The following is a 24009-nucleotide window of genomic DNA, read 5'->3' as shown; positions in this document are numbered from 1 at the left end:
TGGCCCACTGTAGATTCCTTAATCACTGCCGTGACTAAGAAAACGGCGCTGCCGGTGGAAGGTGGCACTGCCCTGAAGGACGCCCAAGACAGGAGAATGGAGGCGGCCTTAAAGTCGTCCTTTGAGGCGGCCGCTCTGAGTTTGTAAGCCTCGGTTTTCGGCTCCTACGTGGCTAGGGCGTGCCTGACTGTTTTGCAGCGGGCTTCCCCCTCGGACCCTTCCTGGAGGGCGGAATGGCCAACCCTGGAGTCGGGTCTGGCCTACTTGGCAGACTTGCTGTATGATGTTTTGAGAGCCTCGGCCAAGGGCATGGCTCAGACAGTCTCTGCGCGGCGGTCGCTCTGGCTGAAGCACTGGTCTGCTGACCATGCCTCTAAATCTCGCCTAGCCAAGTTGCCTTTTAAAGGCAAGCTGCTCTGTGGGGACGAGCTGGACAAGATCGTGACGGAGCTTGGCACGTTCAAGGGCAAGAGGTTGCCGGAGGTCAGGACTCGGGCCAGCAGTGCCCGTCCTGGTTCCTCTAAGGGCCGATTCCAGGAATCCCGTTGGTATCGCCCGGGCAAGTCAGCCTCCTCTGCCTCCGCTTCCTTCAAACGGAACTTCTCCCCCAAGCAGCATTCCTTTCATAGGGACCGCCGTCCCGGAGGTTCGTCCTCAGGCCCGTCCCCAGGGTCGCGTACCCAATGACGGGGACCTGGTCCATGGCCCAGTGCAGATATGAGGAAGGTTGTCCTTGTTTCTGGGTGAGTGGACCAGGGTAACTTCAGGCGCTTGGGTTCTGGAAGTCATCAGAGACGGCTACAAGCTAGAGTTCTGCCGACCCCTAGGAGACGGGTTTGTAAACTCTCCTTGCAAGTCTCAGGTCAAAGCAGCTGCCGTGCAGCAGACTTTGAGCAACCTGATCCGCCTGGGCGCGGTGGTCCCGGTGCCAATAGATCAGCTTGGCAAGGGGCGCTACTCCATTTACTTTGTGGTGCCAAAGAAAGAAGGGTCTGCTCGGCCTATTCTCAGCCGGCGTGGCTAAACAGTAAGATAAAGGAAATCATTAGAGCCAAAAAACAATCCTTCAGAAAGTGGAGAAGAGAACCAACTGAAAGTAACAGGATAGATCATAAGGAATGCCAAGCCAAATGCAAAGCGGAGATAAGAAGGGCAAAAAGGACTTTGAGAAGAAATTAGCGTTGGAAGCAAAAATACATAGTAAAAATTTTTTTAGATACAATAAAAGCAGGAAACCGGCCAAAGAGTCGGTTGGGCCGCTGGACGAAAATGGTGTTAAAGGGGCGATCAAGGAGGACAAAGCCGTAGCGGAGAAATTAAATGAATTCTTTGCTTCGGTCTTCACCGAGGAGGATTTGGGGGGGACACCGGTGCCGGAAAGAATATTTGAAGCGGGGGAGTCGGAGAAACTAAACAAATTCTCTGTAACCTTGGAGGATGTAATGGGTCAGTTCAGCAAGCTGAAGAGTAGTAAATCACCGGGACCTGATGGTATTCATCCCAGAGTATTAATAGAACTAAAAAATGAACTTGCGGAGCTACTGTTAGAAATATGCAATCTGTCCCTAAAATCGAGTGTAGTACCGGAAGACTGGAGGGTAGCCAATGTTACTACTCCGATTTTTAAGAAGGGTTCCAGAGGAGATCCGGGAAATTATAGACCGGTGAGTCTGACGTCGGTGCCGGGCAAGATGGTGGAGGCTATTATTAAGAATAAAATTGCAGAGCATATACAAAAACATGGACTGATGAGACAAAGTCAGCACGGATTTAGTGAAGGGAAGTCTTGCCTCACCAATCTAATGCATTTTTTTGAGGGGGTAAGCAAACATGTGGACAATGGGGAGCCGGTTGATATTGTATATCTGGATTTTCAGAAGGCGTTTGACAAAGTGCCGCACGAAAGACTCCTGAAGAAATTGCAGAGTCATGGAATCGGAGGTAGGGTATTATTATGGATTAAGAACTGGTTGAAAGATAGGAAGCAGAGAGTAGGATTGCGTGGCCAGTATTCTCAGTGGAGGAGGGTAGTTAGTGGGGTCCCGCAGGGGTCTGTGCTGGGTCCGTTGCTTTTTAATGTATTTATAAATGACCTAGAGATGGGAATAACTAGTGAGGTAATTAAATTCGCCGATGACACAAAATTATTCAGGGTCGTCAAGTCGCAGGAGGAATGTGAACGATTACAGGAGGACCTTGCGAGACTGGGAGAATGGGCGTGCAAGTGGCAGATGAAGTTCAATGTTGACAAGTGCAAAGTGATGCATGTGGGTAAGAGGAACCCGAATTATAGCTACGTCTTGCAAGGTTCCGCGTTAGGAGTTACGGATCAAGAAAGGGATCTGGGTGTCGTCGTCGATGATACGCTGAAACCTTCTGCTCAGTGTGCTGCTGCGGCTAGGAAAGTGAATAGAATGTTGGGTGTTATTAGGAAGGGTATGGAGTCCAGGTGTGCGGATGTTATAATGCCGTTGTATCGCTCCATGGTGCGACCGCACCTGGAGTATTGTGTTCAGTACTGGTCTCCGTATCTCAAAAAAGATATAGTAGAATTGGAAAAGGTACAGCGAAGGGCGACGAAAATGATAGTGGGGATGGGACGACTTTCCTACGAAGAGAGGCTGAGAAGGCTAGGGCTTTTCAGCTTGGAGAAGAGACGGCTGAGGGGAGATATGATAGAAGTGTATAAAATAATGAGTGGAATGGATCGGGTGGATGTGAAGTGACTGTTCACGCTATCCAAAAATACTAGGACTAGAGGGCATGAGTTGAAGCTACAGTGTGGTAAATTTAAAACGAATCGGAGAAACTTTTTCTTCACCCAACGTGTAATTAGACTCTGGAATTCGTTGCCGGAGAACGTGGTACGGGCGGTTAGCTTGACGGAGTTTAAAAAGGGGTTAGATAGATTCCTAAAGGACAAGTCCATAGACCGCTATTAAATGGACTTGGAAAAATTCCGCATTTTTAGGTATAACTTGTCTGGAATGTTTTTACGTTTGGGGAGCGTGCCAGGTGCCCTTGACCTGGATTGGCCACTGTCGGTGACAGGATGCTGGGCTAGATGGACCTTTGGTCTTTCCCAGTATGGCACTACTTATTTACTTATGTACTTATTCTCGACCTCAAGTGAGTCAATCAGGCCTTGAAAGTTCGGCACTTCCAGATGGAGACCCTCCACTCCGTAATAGCTGTGGTGAAAAAGGGAGAATTCCTGGCCTCCCTGGACATCAAGGAAGCTTACCTACATATTCCCTTCTGGCCGCCTCATCAGCGCTTTCTGCGCTTTGCAGTGCTGGGCCGACACTTCCAGTTCAGAGCCCTCCCGTTCGGGTTTGCTACTGCTCCGCAGACCTTCTCCAAAGTAATGGTGGTCATCATGGCCTTCCTCCGCAAGGAGGGTAGTGCAAGTCCATCCCTATCTGGACGACTGGCTGATCCGAGCCCCTTCCTATGTGGAGTGCGGGAGAGCTACAGACAGGGTCATTGCTCTTCTGAGCTCCCTGGGATGGGTCATCAACTGGGAGAAAAGCCAGCTGCGCCCGACTCAGTCCCTGGAGTATCTGGGAGTTCGATTCGACACCCAAGTGGGCAGAGTGTTCCTGCCAGACAACCGGAGCGTCAAGCTTCAGACCCAGGTGGGCCAGTTCCTAGCCTCCTCTACTCTTTGAGCTTGGGACTATGTGCAGCTATTGGGCTCCATGACGGCCACGATGGAGGTAGTGCCCTGGGCCAGGGCTCATATGAGACCACTACAGCACTCTCTTCTGCGGCGGTGGACTCCAGTCTCGGAGGATTACGCCGTACGCCTTCCTTTGGATCCAGCAGTGCGAAAGACGCTGAGCTGGTGGCTGAGGCCAGGCAAGCTGTCCGCAGGAATGCCTCTTACGACCCCGGAGTGGGTTGTCGTCACAACAGACGCCTGCTTGACGGGCTGGGGAGCCCACTGCTTGGGACGGACAGCGCAGGGGCTCTGGTCTCCTGCAGAGACGAAATGGTCCATCAACCTCCTGGAGCTCTGAGCCATTCGGTTGGCGCTTCTAGAGTTTCTCCCGGTACTGGTGCTGAGGCCTGTACGGGTTCTGTTGGACAATGCCACGGCTGTGGCCTATGTCAATCGCCAGGGAGGCACCAGGAGCGCCCCCCTAGCCAAGGAGGCCATGAAGCTATGCCTGTGGGCGGAAGCGAATCTGGAACAGCTGTCGGCGGCCCACATTGCGGGAGTCATGAATGTCAAGGCGGACTTTCTCAGTCGCCATACCTTGGATCCCGGAGAGTGGCAACTGTCTGCTCGGGCGTTCTTAGACATCACGAAACGCTGGGGCCGGCTGAGCCTGGATCTAATGGCGTCCTCGGCCAATTGCCAAGTGCCGTGTTTTTTCAGCAGAGGACGGAACCCTCGATCTCTGGGAGTCGATGCTCTTCTCCAGCAGTGGCCGGCACAGGAGCTTCTCTACATGTTCCCGCCCTGGCCCATGATGGGCAGGGTGCTAGGCCGGGTGGCAAAGCATCCGGGCCGGGTGATCCTGGTGGGTCCGGATTGGCCCAGACATCCCTGGTATGCGGAGTTAGACTCTCGGTGGACGCCCTTCTGCGGCTGCCAGCGGAGCAGGGCCTCTTACATCAGGGTCCCATGGTGATGGAGGATCCCTCCCCCTTTGGTCTTACGGCCTGGCTCTTGAGCGGAAGCGGCTGAGGAAGAAGGGCTTCTCAGACAAGGTCATTGCCACTATGCTGAGAGCGAGGAAGCACTCTACTTCCACCTCTTAAGCCAGGGTTTGGCGTACCTTTGCGTTGTGGTGCGAGGCAAGCTCTGTATCGCCCTTCACTGCTCCAGTTTTTTCAGTGTTGGCGTTCCTGCAAGAGGGGTTGGAGAAAGGCCTGTCGCTCAGTTCGCTGAAAGTCCAGGTGGCGGCTCTAGCTTGCTTCAGGGATCGTATGAAGGGGGCTTCCCTGGCTTCACAGCCGGATGTGGTACGCTTTCTCAAAGGAGTTAATCACCTGTGCCCTCTCTGCACTCGATAGTGCCTACGTGGAATCTCAAACTGGTGCTACGGACCTTGCAGAAGCTGCCCTTCGAGCCCTTGCTAAGGGCATTGCTGAAGGACCTGACGTTGAAAGCAGTCTTCCTGGTGGCCATCACATCAGCCAGAAGAGTTTCCGAGCTCCAGGCGCTCTCGTGTAGAGAACCGTTCCTGCGATTCACTGAGGCAGGAGTATCGATTCGCTCAGTGCCTTCCTTCCTGCCCAAGATTGTTTCTCGATTCCATATGAATCAGCAGCTTTACCTACCCTCCTTTCGTAGGGAGGACTACCCAGAGGAGTACCCTGCGCTCAAATACCTGGATGTTAGACAGGTCATCATCAGATACTTGGAAGTGACCAATGATTTCTGGAAGTCGGATCATCTGTTCGTGCTGTTCGTAGGCCCTCGTAAGGGTCTGCAGGCATCTAAGCCTACGGTGGCACGTTGGGTCAAGGAGACGATCGCGTCAGCTTATGTGGCGGCAGGGAAGATTCCGCCTATTCAGCTGAGGGCACACTCTACTAGAGCACAAGCAGCCTCGATGGCGGAGTCCAGATCTGTCTCCTTGGAAAAGATTTGCAGAGCGGCTACTTGGTCGTCGGCTCATACCTTCTCACGACATTACAGCTTCGATGTGGCTGCTCGGGCCGAGGCCCAGTTTGGGGCTTCAGTTTTGCGTTCAGGGATTTCCATGTCCAGCCCTGGGTGAGTACTGCTTCGGTACATCCCACCAGTCTATGGATTGATCGGCTTGATGATAAGGAAGGTAAAATTATGTATCATACCTGATAATTTTCTTTCCCTTAATCATAGCCGATCAATCCATAGCCCCTCCCAGATATCTGTATTGTTTGTGTTCTGGTTATATTTCAGGTTCAAGTTCAGTCTTCATTTCCTGTTCACGAGGACTTCGTGTTCAAGTTCTTCCAATTGAAGTCTCTTCGAGTTGAGACGATTTTGTGTTACAGTGAGCTGCTGCTTCCTCTCCCCTCGTTTCGGCAGTGGCTGGATTGATAACCAAATTATGCCGGCGCTCCCTCCCGCTTTGTGCAGCTGTAGGGTAGCTTTGTATCCCTCCCGTTTCGGCGGTGTTAGGGTAAGCCAGCTCCTCCCGCGGTTGCGGTAGCAGGATAAGCCAGTTCCCCCCACGTCGGTGGGTGTGGTTTCCTGCCCACCGCCCCGGCGGTGGTGCGCTGGAATATTTCCCCTCCCCTGCTTCGGCGGTGGTGAGCTGGGCAGAGTGTCCCTTTGTGGGTGTAATTCTCTTAAGTCCTGAGTCCTGCGGATGGAGCTTTGATATCGACATACTGGGGAATTTCCGGCAGCACATGACCACATATAGGGAGGCAAAAGATTGCTCTCTATCTCCACATGCTGGTAGATGGACACAACCCACCAGTCTATGGATTGATCGGCTATGATTAAGGGAAAGAAAATTATCAGGTATGATACATAATTTTACCTTGACTCCTGATGACCTTACCTTGCTGTTTTACAGAGAGAAAGGCAGGCATTTTATTTATTTATTTAATAGCATTTATACCCCACTCTTTCCCGCTCTATAGCAGGTTCAGTGCGGCTTACAAGGTATGGTACAAAGTATCACAGAGATAACCCAGTTATACAGGGTAGGACAATAAGAAGAGACGTGGGGGGGGGGGGGGGGGGGAGGATTGGAGTATGGGTAGTGCTAGTGGTGTGGATTAGGTTCATGAGTTAAGTTGAGTTGTTAGGGTAGGTAGAGGTAAGTTTTGAAGAGGTAAGTTTTCAGCAGCTTTCGGAAGGGTAGGTGTTCATTGGTTGCTCAGATGTGTCGAGGTATTGCGTTCCAGAGTTGGCTGCCTATAACGGAGAATTTGGATGCGTAGTAGGTTTTGTATTTGAGGCCTTTGCAATTGGGAAGATGAAGATTGAGATATGTTCGAGTGGATTTGGACCCATTCCTGGCTGGAAGGTCGATCAAGTTGGTCATGTAGCTTGGAGATTCACCATGGAGGATCTTGTGGATCATTGTGTGGGCTTTGAAATTTATGTGTTCCCTTATAGGGAGCCAGTGAAGTTTTTCACGAAGTGGTGTTGCACTTTCAAATCGTGATTTGCCAAAAATGAGTCTGGCTGCTGTGTTTTGGGCGGTTTGGAGTTTTTTCATGATTTGGGCTTTGCAACCGATGAAGATGCTGTTGCAGTAGTCGGCATGGGTGAGTACTGTGGATTGTATTAGATTGCGGAAAGGTTTCTGTGGGAGGAATGGTTTTACTTTTTTCAGTACCCACATCATGTTGAACATCTTCTTCGTCGTGGCTTTTGCATGAGATTCCAAAGTTAGGTGGTTGTCTAATGTTACTCCTAGGATTTTTAGATTGTAAGATATTGGGATTGTAACGTCGGGGGTGATTAGGGTGGTTGGGAGCAGAGTAGCGTGTTGTGATGAAAGGATTAGGCATTGGGTTTTCTCTTTGTTCATTTTCGTCTTGAAAGCGTTGGCCCAGGATGCTAGGATGTTCATGGCAGTGATTATTTTCTCTGAGATTTCTGTAGGTTGGATTGGAAAGGGATGAATATTGTGACGTCATCAGCGTAGATGAAGGGTTAAGGCCGGATTTGGATAGGGATTTGGCCAGAGGAATCATCATAAGGTTGAAGAGGATCGGGGATAGAGGTGAGCGTTGGGGGACTCCGCATTTTGATGACCATGCAGGCGATATTGATGAGGTTGATTTGACCTGATATGATCTGGTAGTGATAAAATTTTTTATCCACTTAATGATGTTTCTGCCGATCCCTAGTTTGTCCAGTAATTTTGTGAGAATATCGTGGTCTACTGGTCTACCATGTCAAATGCACTGGATAGGTCGAACTGCAGAAGACGTGTTTTGTTGCCAATTGAAATTTCCTGTTTGAACCTGGATATCAGGGTGAGCAGTACTGTTTCTGTGCTGTGTGCAGAGTTACACAGTGGTCCACCATCTTATGGACCACAGAGTTATACAGACCCCTGAAGTAGGTGGTTGTACCCGCCGAAGCAAGGCCCCATGTCGTGTCTCATTTTGGTGACTCAATAAAGTTCCTTTAGTTGGTACTCCCTGCGTGGAAGTTGTCATCTTCAGAGCTGGAGGGATGGAGTGGCTTAGTGGTTAGGGTGGTGGACTTTGGTCCTGGAGAACTGAGGAACTGAGTTTGATTCCCGGCACAGGCAGCTCCTTGTGACTCTGGGCAAGTCACTTAACCCTTCATTGCCTGCCGCATTGAGCCTGCCATGAGTGGGAAAGCGCGGGGTACAAATGTAACAAAAAAAAAAAAAACTCTCAGGAGGGAGATTTTAGGTCAGTCTGGATTTCTGGTGTGTTATGGGATATATAGTGCTGATTTTAGTGGGTAGAATCAAGAACTACAAAGAGCACACTGAATTGAGATGCCAGTACAAAAAACAGGACTGACCAAAAAAGTCTCCCTCCTGGAACTGGGTAACTTGGCTCTTGAGCAGCAGACTGCGAACCTTGGGCAAGTCATTTTCATCTTCCAAACCATAGGTGCCAAAGGGAGACTGCCCCAACAGTGGAATTTATGGATGATGTGTCTGAAGTATAAATGTACAAATGTAAGAAGCAAAAGAAAACAATATTTAGCTTTCTTTGATGCAGTAAGACAGTTTTCAAAGGAATGTACCCAATTAACAATAGTTAGCTAGGTAAATTCCCCAGACTGAAAACATCCCTTCACTTTTTATGCACACAAGTATATTTATATCAGTGCACTTTTCCACTCCAGCCCAAATTTTATATGGAATACATACAAACACATAGGCACATGCACAAAATTACTTCATTCATACACACACACTATTGCTCTTCAGATACATGCATATACTCACTGTTCATGCACATGCACACACGAGCTCATGTTTCAGACAAACTAGTATACCTGCTTTTTCTCTCTGCTGTGTTGCTCATGTGCTTATTCAATCAGTGACCTCCCCCGCCAGTTCTTTTTTTCAGCCCCCTCACACTTCCCTCCATTCCTTTTATATTCCTACCCCTTCTCAACAATCCACTGCTCCCAGGACACTCACTGGTTCTTTCCAAGACTTCTTGTTCTGCATAGCAATTTACCTAGTTTAGCTCCTCTTTCCTGTGACTAGAGTAGGCTTACCATTTGCTGGATACTGGAGAAAGTAGTCTAATGGTTAGTGCTAAGGCTTGAGAACTTGGGGAACTAAGTTCATTTTCCACTGCAACTTCTTATAACTCTGGGCAAGTCACTTAACCCTCCATTACCCCAGGTATAAAACTTAGAATATGAGCCCACAAGGGACAGAGAAAATACCTGCATATAACAAATTTAAACCGCTTTGGATGTACCACAGAAAGGCTGCATATCCAGATCCACTACCCTTTCCCTTACATTTGTCCTTCAATAAATAAAATATGACCACAGTCTCTGCATTGGAAGGTGGTAATAATGCTACTACTACTTATCATTTCTTTAGTGCTGCTAGACGTACGCAGCGCTGTACACTTGAACATGAAGAGACAGTCACTGCCCAACAGAGCTTACAATCTAATTAGGACAGACAAACAGGACAAACAAGAGATAAGGGAATATTAAAGTGAGGATGATAAAATAAGGGTTCTGAACAAGTGAATAAGGGTTAGGAGTTAAATGCAGCATCAAAAAGGTGGGCTTTTAGCTTAGATTTGAAGACGGCCAGAGATGGAGCTTGACGTACCAGCTCAGGAAGTCTATTCCAGGCGTAAGGTGCAGCAAGATAAAAGGAACGGAGTCTGGAATTAGCAATGGAGGAGAAGGGTGCAGATAAGAGAGATTTACCCAGTGAATGGCGTTCCCGGGGAGGAGTGTAGGGAGAGATGAGAGTGGAGAGGTACTGAGGAGCTGCAGAGTGAATGCACTTCTAAGTCAATAAGAGGAGTTTGAACTGTATGTGGAAACGGATAGGAAGCCAGTGAAGTGACTTGAGGAGAGGGCTAATATGAACATAATGACACTGGCGGAATATTAGTCGTGCAGCAGAATTTTGAACAGATTGAAGAGGAGAGAGATGGCTAAGTGGGAGACCTGTGAGAAGCAAGTTGCAATAGTCTAAGCGAGAGGTGATAAGAGTGTGGATGAGGGTTCTGGTAGTGTGCTCAGAAAGGAAAGGGCAAATTTTGGTGATATTATAGAGAAAGAAACGACAGGTTTTAGCAGTCTGCTGAATATGTGCAGAGAAGGAGAGGGAGAAGTCGAAGATGACCCCAAAGTTATGAGCTGATGAGACAGGAGGAATGAGAGTGTTATCCACAGAAATAGAGAATGGTGGGGGTAGGAGGAGAGGTTGGTTTAAGAGGAAAGATAAGAAGCTCAGTCTTGAGCTATAGAGTGCTAAACTCTGAAAAGTATTCGCACACTTTAGCCAGCCTTCTGGTTTTGAGACAAATTTACAATTCTGTAAGAATCCAAATAGTTGACCTTTTTGAGTCCTAGGTACCTCTGCCAGGGTCCCCTAAGCTTTTGGGCCCCAGGAAAGTGCCTAGTGTGCCTATAACTTAATCTGATTCTTAACATCGGTGAGTTTGCTAGTCTTCTGGTGCATATATAAATTTTGTGTTTAGTACTTGCACTGATGTATGTAATCAGGTTTATTATTCTGTTTTATGCCTATAGAAAACCCATGGCAGATAAAAATAAACTGTTTCAGTCATTATTCAAAGTGTATGTTTGCAGGTTATGGACTCCCCGAATCTATTGATATTGTGAAGTTGAGTTTGTGGATTCTGGATTTAGTGACAAACGCTGAGCTACGAGAGTGCCAGTTTAGAGTGTCACACCGTGCCTACCTCACTCTTGGGTCCTTTTACTAAGTGCAGGAAAAACGGCCCAGTGGTAGTGGCGGGGGGCCATTTTCCCCAAGTGCCAGGGCCCTTTTTACCACAGCGAGTTAAAAGCCCCCCCCCCCCCCCCCAAATGGCTATGCAGTAAGATAACTCACATGGCCATACAGCGTGAAGCACTTATTGCCACCCATTGAGGTGCCGGTAAGGGCTCCTGCAGTAACCTGGCGGTAACCGGGCAGCACATGGCGATGCCCAGTTACTGCCGGGTTAGCGCTGCGCTAGACAAAAAAATTTCTGGGGAGCGCCTAAAATGGCACACACTCAACCCAGAACTACCAGTGGTGGCCGTATTGCCCTGGCAGTAGTTCAGTTTTAGTATGCAGTTAGCCCACAGTGGGCTTTCTGCTGCTTTGTAAAAGAGCCCCTCAATATGTCAAAAATGCCATCAAGAAATTAACACATTTTATTCATGCATTTTGGCTATGCCCAAGGGTTAACAGTTTCTGGAGGTCAGTGGGTAGATATTTGGAAAATTTGCTGGGCTCTCAATTCATTTTTCAGCAGCAGGTATTTTTTTAGACCGGTACGAGGTGTTTGGTATGCAGAGTAGAGGTAGACGCCAGTTCAGAAAGGCTGGTCTGGTGGGGAAAAAATTATTCTGAGCGTGTGGATGGGCAAAGATCCCCCTACATTTTGGAGTTGGTGCAAAAGATTACACAACTTAATAATGATGGAACAAAGTGGTACTAAATCTTCTCCCAAACATAAAAAAATGTTTTCTTTTAATATGGGAGGTCTATATACAGTCTTTGGTGCCCAAGGCCAGGAGTTTTGAACTCAGTTCATTATAAGAATGGAAGATGAGGTATCAGTAGAGTGTGGAGAAATGGATGTGGTTTTTTTTTTAAAGAAAACATTCTTGCATTGAATTTGATTCTGGTCCATGATGTAGTGGGTCTAGAGCTGGGAAATGGTTTCTTTTGAATTGGAGAGCTATAAGAGATGAGGCTTCCCAGGAGTTGCCTCATTTCATGTACATCCTAGATCCTTTTTGTTAGATTTTCCTTTATTCATTATAAATTTGATTTGCTAGCGGGGGAGGGGGGATATTGATAAATTACATATTCCAGTTAAACTTTCTTAGTTTTATTAGTTCCTTTATTGCATTTTTTCAGATATGTCTACTACTGCATTGTGCTTTATCACAGGAGCGAGTTAGGGGTAGTAGTACGTAAAACTTAAAATTGTTTTCTAAGATATTATAACAGCCTTCTGTATAGTTTGTTCATAATATCTGTCAAATGTAATATAAGCAATACTGGGCAGTAGTTAACCTACTTTGCAGTAGTTAATCCCAGGGGCGTAGCCAGACTTGGGCGGGAGGGGGGGTCCACAGCCCGAGGTGAGGGGGCACATTTTAGCACCTCCCCTCAGCGCCGCCGACCCCCCCCCCCTGGCGCCGCCACCCCTCCCCCGTCCCTTTCGAACCCCCCTCCCGCCGCATCCAAGTTCCAACCCGCCACTGACAGGTACCTTTGCTGCCGGGGGTCCCCAACTCCTGCCAGCCGAAGTCCCCTTCAGCGCAGGTCTCCGAGACTGGTGCGTTTGCTAATCTGGATTCTGTTTCTGTGAGTCCTGACGTCCTGCACGTTCCTACATGCAGGACGTCAGGACTCACAGAAACAGAATCCTCCAGATCAGCAATGCGCTGGAGATCGCAGCTGAAGAGGACTTCAAAGGTACCTGGCAGTACCTGGCGGGGGGAGGGGGGGTCGAATGTGGCAGGGGGGGTGAAAGCAGGGGGGCCAGGGCTAAATCTGCAGGGGCCCATGCCCCCCGTGGCTCCACCTAGCTATGCCTCTGGTTAATCCAAAAAGTTTAACTACTCAAAAATAGTTGGTACTTTCCCAGTAGTTAAACTACATTTTAAATAGTGTAAAAGGGGTCCTCTTTTCTCCGGGGATGCAGCCCTTTCCCAAAACCAAACTAAACAAAACCCACTCCTGTGTGGCTCCCCTTTTCCCCAAAACAACAAACACTGCTACAGCGTGCAGGCTTCAACCGCTGCTTTCTCTCCCGGTCCCCTGGAGAGTAGCAGAAAAAAAAACACACGGCTTAATTCAGCCCTGGTTTCAAAACACAGTTCAATTTTAGCCAAGCTTTAAACACAGCACAGCCCAGCTAGGCTTTCAAAACACAGTTCACTTTTTAGCCAAGCTTTAAAACACAGCACAGTCCAGCTAGGCTTTCAAAACACAGTTCAATGGCTTTGCGCGGGCTCAAAGCCTAGGGTCCCACCCTCTTGGTCAGTCACACTCTCTACTGACCTCCTCCCGCTTGACCCGGCTTGGCCACGCTCTTTTTTCAGCTGCCTCCCTTTCTTTCATTAAAGCTCTTTTGTGGCTCTTCTTTCTCCACCCACCTGTTCCACCACCTCTTCCACCAGGTGGGAGAATCAGCCTTATTCCTTCCCCTGCGGCCCTCCTCTGGAGACTCCTGGGAATGCACATAGTTTCTCTTATCCCCTGTCTCCCTTGGGGCATGCTGGGAGTTGTAGTTCTTTATTTCTAGTTTTTTCCTGGGGAATGCCTGCCTGTAACGGGGGTATTCTGGCCTATCCCAGGGTTCCTTTGGGGCCTGTCCTACATACTCTTTACATACCCCCCCCCCCCTTAAATTTCCACCCCCCTGCTCCTTTTTCCCCAAAGCTTTCCTCTTTCTCTCTTTTCCCAGCTCCCCTAAAACCTCCCCTTGAAAAGGAAAAATACCTCCTATTCCCTCTTCCTCCTCCTCCGGGTCTCGCCGAGCCTGAGAGCGGGTAGTGACCCCTACTCTTTTTTCACTAATACACTCGGAAAAGGGGGGCCAGTCCCTTCCCAAAATCATCTCCTGTGGCAGTCTGGGCAGAACGGCAATGGCTATCTCTATCTCCCCTGTGGGCCCCTTCACGTGAACCCTATGGAGGGTATAACGAGTACTGGCCCCATGTATACATTGAATAGCCACTGCTCCCTCATGGGTATCCTTCCCTCCTGTCCTCCTCTTTCTTATTTGTTCCCATTACCTCCTAGAGATCATGGACTGGTCTGCCCCGGAGTCTAACATGGCTACAATCGGTAAACCCTCAACCTCCACCTTAGCAGTATACCGCGGCCTAAACCCTTGGGCAACCTGCGAGGTCCATCCCTCTTGACCTGGGCAATCCCTCCTGAAGTGCCCAGTCTTCCCACACTTATAACAAAGTTTTCCTTCATACGAGGGGGCCTTTTTACCAGGGCCCGGGGCACTACGGGCTTTTTACCACCTTCCAGGTCGGGTCCTCCCCAACGTTGGGTTTCCAGATAACACTCCAACCCGGCTGTCACGGCCTCCACCGTCTTACAGCCCCTTTTGACCAATCTTGCCCGAACCTCCCTGGGAAGGCCCTGCAGGAACTGCTCCACTACTAATTCTTGAAGAATCTCTCCCATGGTGTGGCGATCAGGTTCCAACCACTTTTTTACCAAGTCCATCAGTCTAGTGGCCAGCGCTTTAGGGGTTTCCCCCTTTTCCCATCTGGTGGACCGAAACTTATGCCTATAAGCCTGGGTACTTAGTCCACATCGGTCCTTAATGGCCTCTTTCAACCTCCCATAGTTGGCCGCGTCCCCAGGAGCCAAGTCCCTAAAGGCTCCTAGAGCCTCCCCAGATAATGAAGGCACTAACCGCATGGCCCACTGCTCTTGTGGCCACCCTGCGGCCACTGCCACCCTCTCAAAGGCGGTCAGGAAATCATCTACATTATCCTGCTCAGACAACTTTCCCCAATTCAGTGAGTTCAGGGCTAAAGGTCCTACCGCACCGCTTCCTCCTGGCCCCTGTCCAGTTGCTCCGGCTCCACCGCCCCTGGGAGCCTCGATCCCTCGCTGAAAAAAGTCCTGGAGCATATTCAGCACCGGTTGTTGCTGCTCTCATGCCGCCGTCAAGGAGTCTTCCACCATCTTCATCATAAGTTCTTGCTGTTTCTGGAACTGCATCGTCATCCACGCGAAGATCTCCTTGGGGTCCATCCTTGCTCCGGAACAGCGACTCCTGGTGGGAAAAAAAAACACAGAGGACACCTCCAAGTGCGGTTTCACTACTTTTCCCCCTTTACTAGAATCCATTTATTTCCCCCAATCTAGGCCCAGCTTACCGGAACCCCAGACGGGTCTGCTCCTTTCTCAGCGTTGGCCCCTCCGTCGGGCTTTTCTGTCCTGCTGGTCTTGGCCTCCTCGAGCGACAGGTCCGCGAAGCGATCCCACCACTGCCACCAATTGTAAAAGGGGTCCTCTTTTCTCCGGGGATGCAGCCCTTTCCCAAAACCAAACTAAACAAAAACCCACTCCTGTGTGGCTCCCCTTTTCCCCAAAACAACAAACACTGCTACAGCGTGCAGGCTTCAACCGCTGCTTTCTCTCCCGGTCCCCTGGAGAGTAGCAGAAAAAAAAACACACGGCTTAATTCAGCCCTGGTTTCAAAACACAGTTCAATTTTAGCCAAGCTTTAAACACAGCACAGCCCAGCTAGGCTTTCAAAACACAGTTCACTTTTTAGCCAAGCTTTAAAACACAGCACAGTCCAGCTAGGCTTTCAAAACACAGTTCAATGGCTTTGCGCGGGCTCAAAGCCTAGGGTCCCACCCTCTTGGTTAGTCACACTCTCTACTGACCTCCTCCCGCTTGACTCGGCTTGGCCACGCTCTTTTTTCAGCTGCCTCCCTTTCTTTCATTAAAGCTCTTTTGTGGCTCTTCTTTCTCCACCCACCTGTTCCACCACCTCTTCCACCAGGTGGGAGAATCAGCCTTATTCCTTCCCCTGCGGCCCTCCTCTGGAGACTCCTGGGAATGCACATAGTTTCTCTTATCCCCTGTCTCCCTTGGGGCATGCTGGGAGTTGTAGTTCTTTATTTCTAGTTTTTTCCTGGGGAATGCCTGCCTATAACGGGGGTATTCTGGCCTATCCCAGGGTTCCTTTGGGGCCTGTCCTACATATATTCTTTACAATAGTTAACAACAAAAAATGTCATTTGTGTTTTTAAGTTGTTCTTCACTGCTTGCTTGCTTACTAACAACAACCCCAGCTAGTACAGTTCTTTTGTGATTTATCTTTGGTTCTGGAGCAAGTGATTGGATACAATGAGAAAATATACTGTGATCAGAAGGAAAGGAAGGAAGTAGTACAAGTTTGTGATTGGATAAAATGAGAAACTGCATTGGAGACGTTTCTTTTCTTTTGTGTTATGACATAGCTATTGTTTATGTGGATTTAGGAATCAGTTACTGTTTAAATAAGTTAGAATGAATAGTTTAATAGAGAGGGAATTTTATGAGAAACCAAGATTGAAAAGTGATAAATCGGATGAGAAAAGGTTTGTAGCAAACTGTAAATTCTGTGTATGATGTGAGATCAGTGGCATTATCACTTCAAGCACCAACTTCATCAAGCATCTCAAGGCGAGTATTGTAGGCTATTGATACACTGATTGTCCGCTTGTTAGTTTCTCATTTTCATTTTATTTTCATTTATATAGCACTTGTTCAGCTGGTTAAAAAGTGACAGCAGCACATATTTCACAATCTGCTCAGAAATGTTAAAGGAAATTAGGGACGCAAACAAACTGGGGCAACACAATAATAATGGGTGATTTCAATTACCCCATATTGACTGGATAAATGTAACATCAGGGCACGCTAGGGAGGTAAAATTCCTTGATGAAATCAAGGACTGCTTTATGGAGCAGCTGGTATAGGCGCTGATGAGAGAAGGAAAAATTCTAGACCTAGTCCTTAGTGGAACGCATGATCTGGTGCTGGAACCACTTGATAACAGTGATCATAATATGATCGGATTTGATATTAGCATTGAAGTAAGTATACATAGGAAATCAAATACGTTAGTGTTTAACTTAAAAAAAAAGGAGACTATGATAAAATGAGAAGAACGGTAAAAAAAAAACTTAGAGAAGCGGCTGCGAGGGTCAAAAATTTACATCAGGCATGGATGCTGTTCAAAAACACCATCCTGGAAGCGCAGGCCAAATGTATTCTGCGCATTAAAAAAGGAGGATGTACAAGTAACTCCTAATTAGTCCCAATTAGTGCCATTAATTGCAGTTAACATCCAGTTATCATCATTGATTGGCTTGCTACTCAATTAATTTCCTCACACAAATCAGCTATGTGTTCTGATTTTCATGCGGAACTTTAGTCGCAGTTTATAGAATCTGGGGGGTAATGCTTAATTTGCAAGTAGAAAAAAAAATCCTTATTAGGAATCCCATATTGATCCCGCAACTCATCAAATATTAAAAATTACCCTTCATCCAATAGGTCCCGAAATCTAACAATCGCATTCTGAGCCCAGTGCACAAAATGAACCATCCTTCAACCCACTGGAAAAGTAGGTTCCAAACTAAGATATGCTAGGGAGGAGACTCACTTAGACTCACATAGTTTAGGCTTAAGATATTCCAAATCATCAGCAAATGGGTAACAGGGCACTTTTGATGATTCCCTCCTGTATATCAGTAGTCTGGAAATGTCTCTTAAATAAAAATGAGCTGAGTAATGTTATAGTTACTATAAAATTTGCACTGCATTTGTATAGGAAAGCACAGAAAGACCAAAAGAGATGTAGCCATTAAAATCATCGACAAGATGAGATTCCCAACAAAACAAGAAAGTCAGCTTCGTAATGAAGTAGCTATCTTGCAGGTAAAACTTTTCTTTATTGAAACTCATAGTTCAGCTTGTGCTATATTATTTTGCTATGACTATATGGATTCTGTTTTCTCCGTTTTTCTAAAGTTGTATGTATTTCTTGTAAACAGCATATATATATATATTTTTTCAACGTTTTCACAGAATTTACAGTAGTAAATTATAAGAAAAATGAAGGCAATACATAAAACAGAAGAGTAAAGACAGTTTCCAACTTAATTATTATCAGGAAAGAATGCAAATAAGAACATAAGGACCCTGTTTACTAAGGTGCGCAATCGTCTTTAGCATGCGCTAACCATGTAGGCGCCTATAGAAATATTATGGGGGTCTACATGGTTAGCGTGCTATAATGCTTAGCATACACTAAAAACACTAACATGCCTCTAGCACAGCTTAGTAAACAGGGCTCTAAGTGTTGCCATACTAGGACAAACCAAAGGTCCAGCAAGCCCAATATCCTGTTTACAACAGCGGCCAATCCAGGTCACGGAAACCTGACAAGATCCCAAAGAGTAAAACAGATTTTATTCTGCTTATCCTAGATATAAGCAGTGAATCTTTCCAAGCGCATCTTATTTATTTATTGGGATTTTTAAATTGCCATTATGAAGGGATTCACCCAAGGTGGTGTACAACAGGTAGAATTTAACATAAAACTTACATCTTTGTTAACAGCATAACAATAGTGAAATGACCAAATGTAAATGCAATAAATGAGATAAACTTGAGTTTATCCACTTGGAGTGGAGGAGTGGCCTAGTGGTTAGGGTGATGGACTTTGGTCCTGGTGAACTGAGGAATTGAGTTCGATTCCCACTTCAGGCACAGGCAGCTCCTTGTGACTCTGGGCAAGTCACTTAACCCTCCATTGCCCCAGGTACAAATAAGTACCTGTATACAATATGTAAGCCGCATTGAGCCTGCCATGAGTGGGAAAGCGTGGGGTACAAATGTAACAAAAGCAATAGCAAATTAAAACCTAATAATGGGAGTACCACGAGACAGTATCAAAAATATACACATTTAATAGCACTGAAATTCAAATAACACAAATATAAACAATGTCAACATAATATTAATGAAACACCTAATAAGAATGCATTAGTCATTCAAATAACATAGATATGATGCTAATGATTTTCTACAATACAGCATACCATGTAGCTGAGGGGCCCAGTGTTGTTGTATAGTTGGGGACAAGATAGGTGGTACAGAAAAACTGATGGGCGGCTAAACTCAAGGCAACTTCTTTGTACAGTTAAAACAAGATATCAGGAACTAGTCTAAGTTACAGTGTGTGTTGCAAGTTAGTCCAGGTGCAGAATGGTGTATAGTCAGTCACCCTATGTATTAAAGGCTTGGGAGAAGAGCCAGGCTTTCACCTGCTTTCTGAAGTAGATGTAGTCTCAAGTTAGACGTAACTCCTCTGGGAGTAAATTCCAGAGTGTGGGTGGTACTCCTGAGAAGGCTTGCTGGCAGGTATCACATCGTACAATTTCTTTTGATGTGGGTACATATAATGATGCTCCTAGAGAGGACCTTAGAGGTCTCAAAGATGTATAAAGGGCTATCTTATTCTTTAAGTATTCTGGCCCATTTTGTCTGAGGACCTTAAAAATCAAACATAGTGTTTTAAATTTAGCCCGGTAAGGTACTGGTAGCCAGTGTAGTTTTTGCTTGCAGCTTTCTATCAGTTGTGCTACAGCCTTCTAAATTTGTTGGAGCTGATAGTAACATAGTAAACAATGGCAGATAAACACCTGTACAGTCCATCCAGTCTGCCCAACAAGATCATTTTACATGGTATGTGTTACTTTATATGTATACTCGAGTTTGATTTGTCCTCGCCTTTCTCAGGGCACAGAGCGTAGAAGTATGCCCAGTACTGTTCTTGTACTAAGTTCTGAAGCTAACGTCGAAGCCCCTTAAAATTTACACTCCAGCCCATCCCTATCTATTCAGTCACGATCAGGGCGTAGACCCTAGAAGTCTGCCCAGCTCCCATTTTGTTTCCCAATTACCGGCGTCGCCACCCAATTTCCGCTAAGATTCCGTGGAACCATTCCTTCTAAACCGAATTCCTTTGTGTTTATCCCACACATGTTTGAATTCCATTACTGTTTTCATCTCCACCACCTCTCGCGGGAGGGCATTCCACATATCCACCACCCTCTCCGTGAAAAAATACTTCCTGACATTAGTTCTGAGTCTGCCCCCCTTCAACCTCATTTCATGTCCTCTAGTTCTACCGCCTTCCCGTCTCCGAAAAAGGTTCATTTGTGCATTAATACCTTTCAAATATTTGAATGTCTGTATCTTGTCACCCCTGTTTTTCCTTTCCTCCAAGGTATACATGTTCAGGACAGCAAGTTTCTCCTCGTACAGTTTGCAACGCAAATCCAATACCATTTTTGTAGCTTTTCTTTGCACCGCTTCCAGTCTTTTTACATCTTTAGCAAAATACGGCCTCCAAAACTGAGCACAATACTCCAGGTGGGGCCTCACCAATGACTTGTAGAGGGGCATCTTTCTTCTGCTGGTTATGTCCCTCTGTACGCAACCTAGCATCCTTCTGGCCACGGCCGTTGCCTTGTCGAATTGTTTCTTCATCTTTAGATCCTCAGACACGAACACCCCAAGATCTCTTTCCTGAGTCGAGTTTACTAATCTCTCCCCTCCTATCCGGTATCTCTCTTTTGGGTTTGTGCACCCCAAGTGCATCACTCTACACTTCTTGGTATTAAATTTTAACTAATCTTATACTCTTAGGGTTCCAATATTTCCAACTGGTGTATAAAGTAAGTAATTAATGTACAATTTCCACTAGTACAATTATTTGTTGTTCTAGATGTTATACAGTCATATATTTTTTTTGTTTTTAAATATGCAGTGCTCAGTATGTTTGTTGGGCAAATCTACCAACTATCATGGTACCAGTGTTATACATATCAATTCTGTAACATCATTGCATCAAACCTGCCTTCCTTACCATAATATCAAGATGTTCTCTGGGTCTGCTGTAATTAGATTACCTAATCACAGTTGTCTTAACGTTATATCAGGCATGACTACTTAGTTTGTTTCTAGGCGGTTGAAGTTCGGTTTAGCATTACCGTCATTTTATTTCTTTTAACTTAGAGGGGCATAATCGAACGTCGCCGGCGAAATAGATCGCCGGCGATCTATTTTGGCGGCGGCGGCAGCGCAACAGCTGGCCGGAACCGTATTTTTGAAAAAGATGGCCGGACATCTTTTTTTTTGATAATACAGTTTAGCCTGGCCAAATGCCAGAGTTCGCCGGGTTTGAGATGACCAGTTTTGTTTTTCAGCGATAATGGAAAAAAACTGCCGGCCATCTCAAACCCGGCGAAATCCAAGGTATTTGGTCGTGGGAGGAGCCAGCATTTGCACTGGTCCCCCTGACATGCCAGGACAGCAACTGGGCACCCTAGGTGGCACTTCTAAAAATGTTTTAAAAATATACAAATAGCTCCCAGGTGCATAGCTCCCTTACCTTGGGTGCTGAGCCCCCCAAATCCCCCCCCCAAATCCACTCCCCACAACTCTACACCATTACCATAGCCCTTATGGGTGAAGGGGGCACCAACATGTGGGTACAGTGGGTTTTGGGGGGGTTTGGAGGGCTCAACACTTAGCACCACAAGTGTAACAGGTAGGGGGAGGGGGGTGGACCTGGGTCTGCCTGCCTGAAGTGCACTGCACCTATTAAAACTGCTCCAGGGACTTGCATACTGCTGTCTGTGAGCTGGGTATGACATTTGAGGCTGGCATACAGGCTGGCAAAAAAGGTTTTTATTTTTATTTTTTTAGTGTGGGAGGGTGTTGGTGACCACTGGGGGACTATGGGGAGGTCATCCCCCATTCCCTCCGGTGGTCAACTGGTCAGTTAGGGCACCTTTTTGAGGCTTGGTTGTGAAAATAAAAGGACCAAGTAAACCCGGCGAAATACTGCTTAATGCCGCTTTTTTTTTTTTCCATTATCTGTGAAAGCCAGCCATCTGGTAGCCACGCCCATGCCTGCCCATGTCCCGCCTTCGCTACGCCGCCGACACGCACCCTTGAACTTTTGCTGGCGCGGCGATGGGAAAGCGGTGATGGTGTAAAAAAAGCCGCTTTCGATTTTACGGATTTCGCTGCTTTTGAGAGATCGCCGGCCATCTCCCGATTTATGTTGGAAGATCGCTGGCGATCACTTTCGAAAATAAGCCTATTAATCTCATTGCTTTAAGATTACCTTTCAAACATAACTCTCCAAAGTAACTTGTGGTCGTTCCGGGAGGCAATGCTGCTTCTACCCCTCCTCACAATCAGAGTGTTGGCGCACAATATAGAGCATCCAGGGAGCATGCGCTAACAGTATGATGTGATCTTCTAGTAGGTTCCCCTGAAGACGCCATACTGGTGAAACGTGGCCCCACGTCGGGAACAAACATTTGGGAACAACCATGAACTGATTTAATCATGTTCTAAACACTGAAGCACAGACGTACTGGTATCCAGCAGTAGCAGCACAGCACAAACCACTGAACCGAACTTCAACAGCCTACAAACAAGCTAAGTAGTCAAGCCTGGTATAACATTAAGACAACTGTGATTAGGTAATCTAATTACAGCAGACCCAGAGAACATCTTGATATTATGGTAGGGGAGGCAGGTTTGGTGCAATGATGTTACATAATTGATGTGCTATTTATTTATTTATAACATTTATACCCCACATTTTCCCACCCACCAGCAGGCTCAATGTGGCTAACATCAGACCATAAAGGCAATTTCCAATCCGACAAACAAACGAAGTATAGGAAGGTAAACAGCAAGGATTGTAATTACAAAGGATAAGGGAAAAGAGGGGGAGGGTAATAGAGTCCATGAGGTCGATATATTAGTTGTATTCCAGGAATTATGGATTTAAGACGGGTCCATTAAGGTAAGCCTTTCCAAATAAGCTGGTTTTTAAGAGATTTTTTGAAGTTCAGATGATCATGAATAATTTTCACAGATTTAGGTAATGCATTCCATAGTTGAATGCTAATAAAGGAAAAGGTGGAAGCGTAAGTGGATTTATATTTGAGACCATTACAAGTAGGATGATGGAGGTTTAAATATGAGCGGGATGATCTGGAAGAATTCCTAGGTGGCAGATTGATAAGTGTAGCCATATAACCTGGGGCTTCACCATAAAGAATTTATGGACCGGGTGCAAATTTTAAAAGTAATTCATTCCTTTACTGGAAGCCAATGTAGTTTCACACGAAGGGGTCTGGAACAGTCGATTTTTGATTTTCCATAGATTAATCTGGCTGCAGTATTCTGGGCGGTTTGGAGTTTCTTTAGAAGTTGTTCTTTGCAACCTGCATATATTCCATTACAATAGTCTAGGTGGCTTAATACCAATGATTGAACTAGGTTACGAAATATTTTGGGAAATAAAGTTTTATCTGTTTGAGTTTCCATAGAGAGAAGAATATTTTCTTGGTGGTGGAGTTTGTTTGATTGACTAGTGATAAGTTACGATCAACAATTACACCAAGTATTTTTAGATTCTTAGAGACGGGAAGGTTAAGATCAGGAGTGATTAAGGTTGAGGGCTTGAACTTACTATAGGGAGAAGAGAGGATAAGGCAATGAGTTTTCTCAGTATTAAGTTTTAATTTGAATGAATTTGCCCAAGTGACCATGGTACCACGATAGTTGGTAGATTTTTACAACAAACACATACTGAACACTGCATATTTAAAAACGAAAAAAATATATGACTGTTTACCATCTAGAACAACAAATAATTGTACTGGTGGAAATTGTACATTAATTAAATTTTAACTGCCAGACCCTCGACCATTCTTCTAAGGTTCGGAGATCCCTTCTCATCGTTTCTACTCCCTTCAGAGTATCCACTCTATTGGCTATTTTCATGTCATCTGCAAAAAGGCACACCTTTCCTTCCAACCCTTCAGCAATATCTCCCACAAATATATTAAACAGAATAGGCCCCAGCACCAACCCCCGAGGAACTCCACTGCTCACCTTCCTTTCCTCCGAGCGGATTCCATTTACCATCACCCTCTGCCACCTGTCGGTCAATCAGTTTCTTATCCAGTTCACTTCTTTTGGTCCTAAGTTCAACCCTTTAGCTTATTCACGAGTCTTCTGTGGGGGACCATATCAAAGGCTTTGCTGAAGTCCAAGTAGATTACATCTAGCGCACGTCCCTCCTTCAGTTCTTTGGTCACCCTGGCAAAGAAGTCAATAAGATTAGTTTGGCAGGATTTTACTTTGGCAAAGCCATGTTGCCTCAGGTCCTGTAACCTGTCGGCTTCTAAAAAGTTAACTATCCTTTCTTTCAGCAGCGACTGCATTATTTTTCCTACCACCGACGTGAGAGTTACCG

The 24009-nt window shown here is 46.3% G+C and overlaps 1 protein-coding gene across 4 annotated transcripts in view; it reads left to right on the top strand.

Moving 5' to 3' along the window:
- Positions 1–24009, top strand: part of PRKD3 (protein kinase D3) — a 243652-nt gene that overhangs the window by 153295 nt on the left and 66348 nt on the right. For all 4 annotated transcript variants that reach the window (XM_030198066.1, XM_030198067.1, XM_030198064.1 and 1 more), the window contains exon 14: positions 17485–17591. In XM_030198066.1, the coding sequence (XP_030053926.1) occupies positions 17485–17591 (107 nt within the window). The remainder of the gene's footprint in view (positions 1–17484; positions 17592–24009) is intronic.

Source organism: Microcaecilia unicolor, chromosome 3 (assembly GCF_901765095.1).
Source record: "Microcaecilia unicolor chromosome 3, aMicUni1.1, whole genome shotgun sequence".
NCBI classification, from domain to species: Eukaryota; Metazoa; Chordata; class Amphibia; order Gymnophiona; family Siphonopidae; genus Microcaecilia; species Microcaecilia unicolor.
Note: the sequence above shows the minus strand (reverse complement) of the source record. Positions and strands in the feature narration are given on the sequence as shown.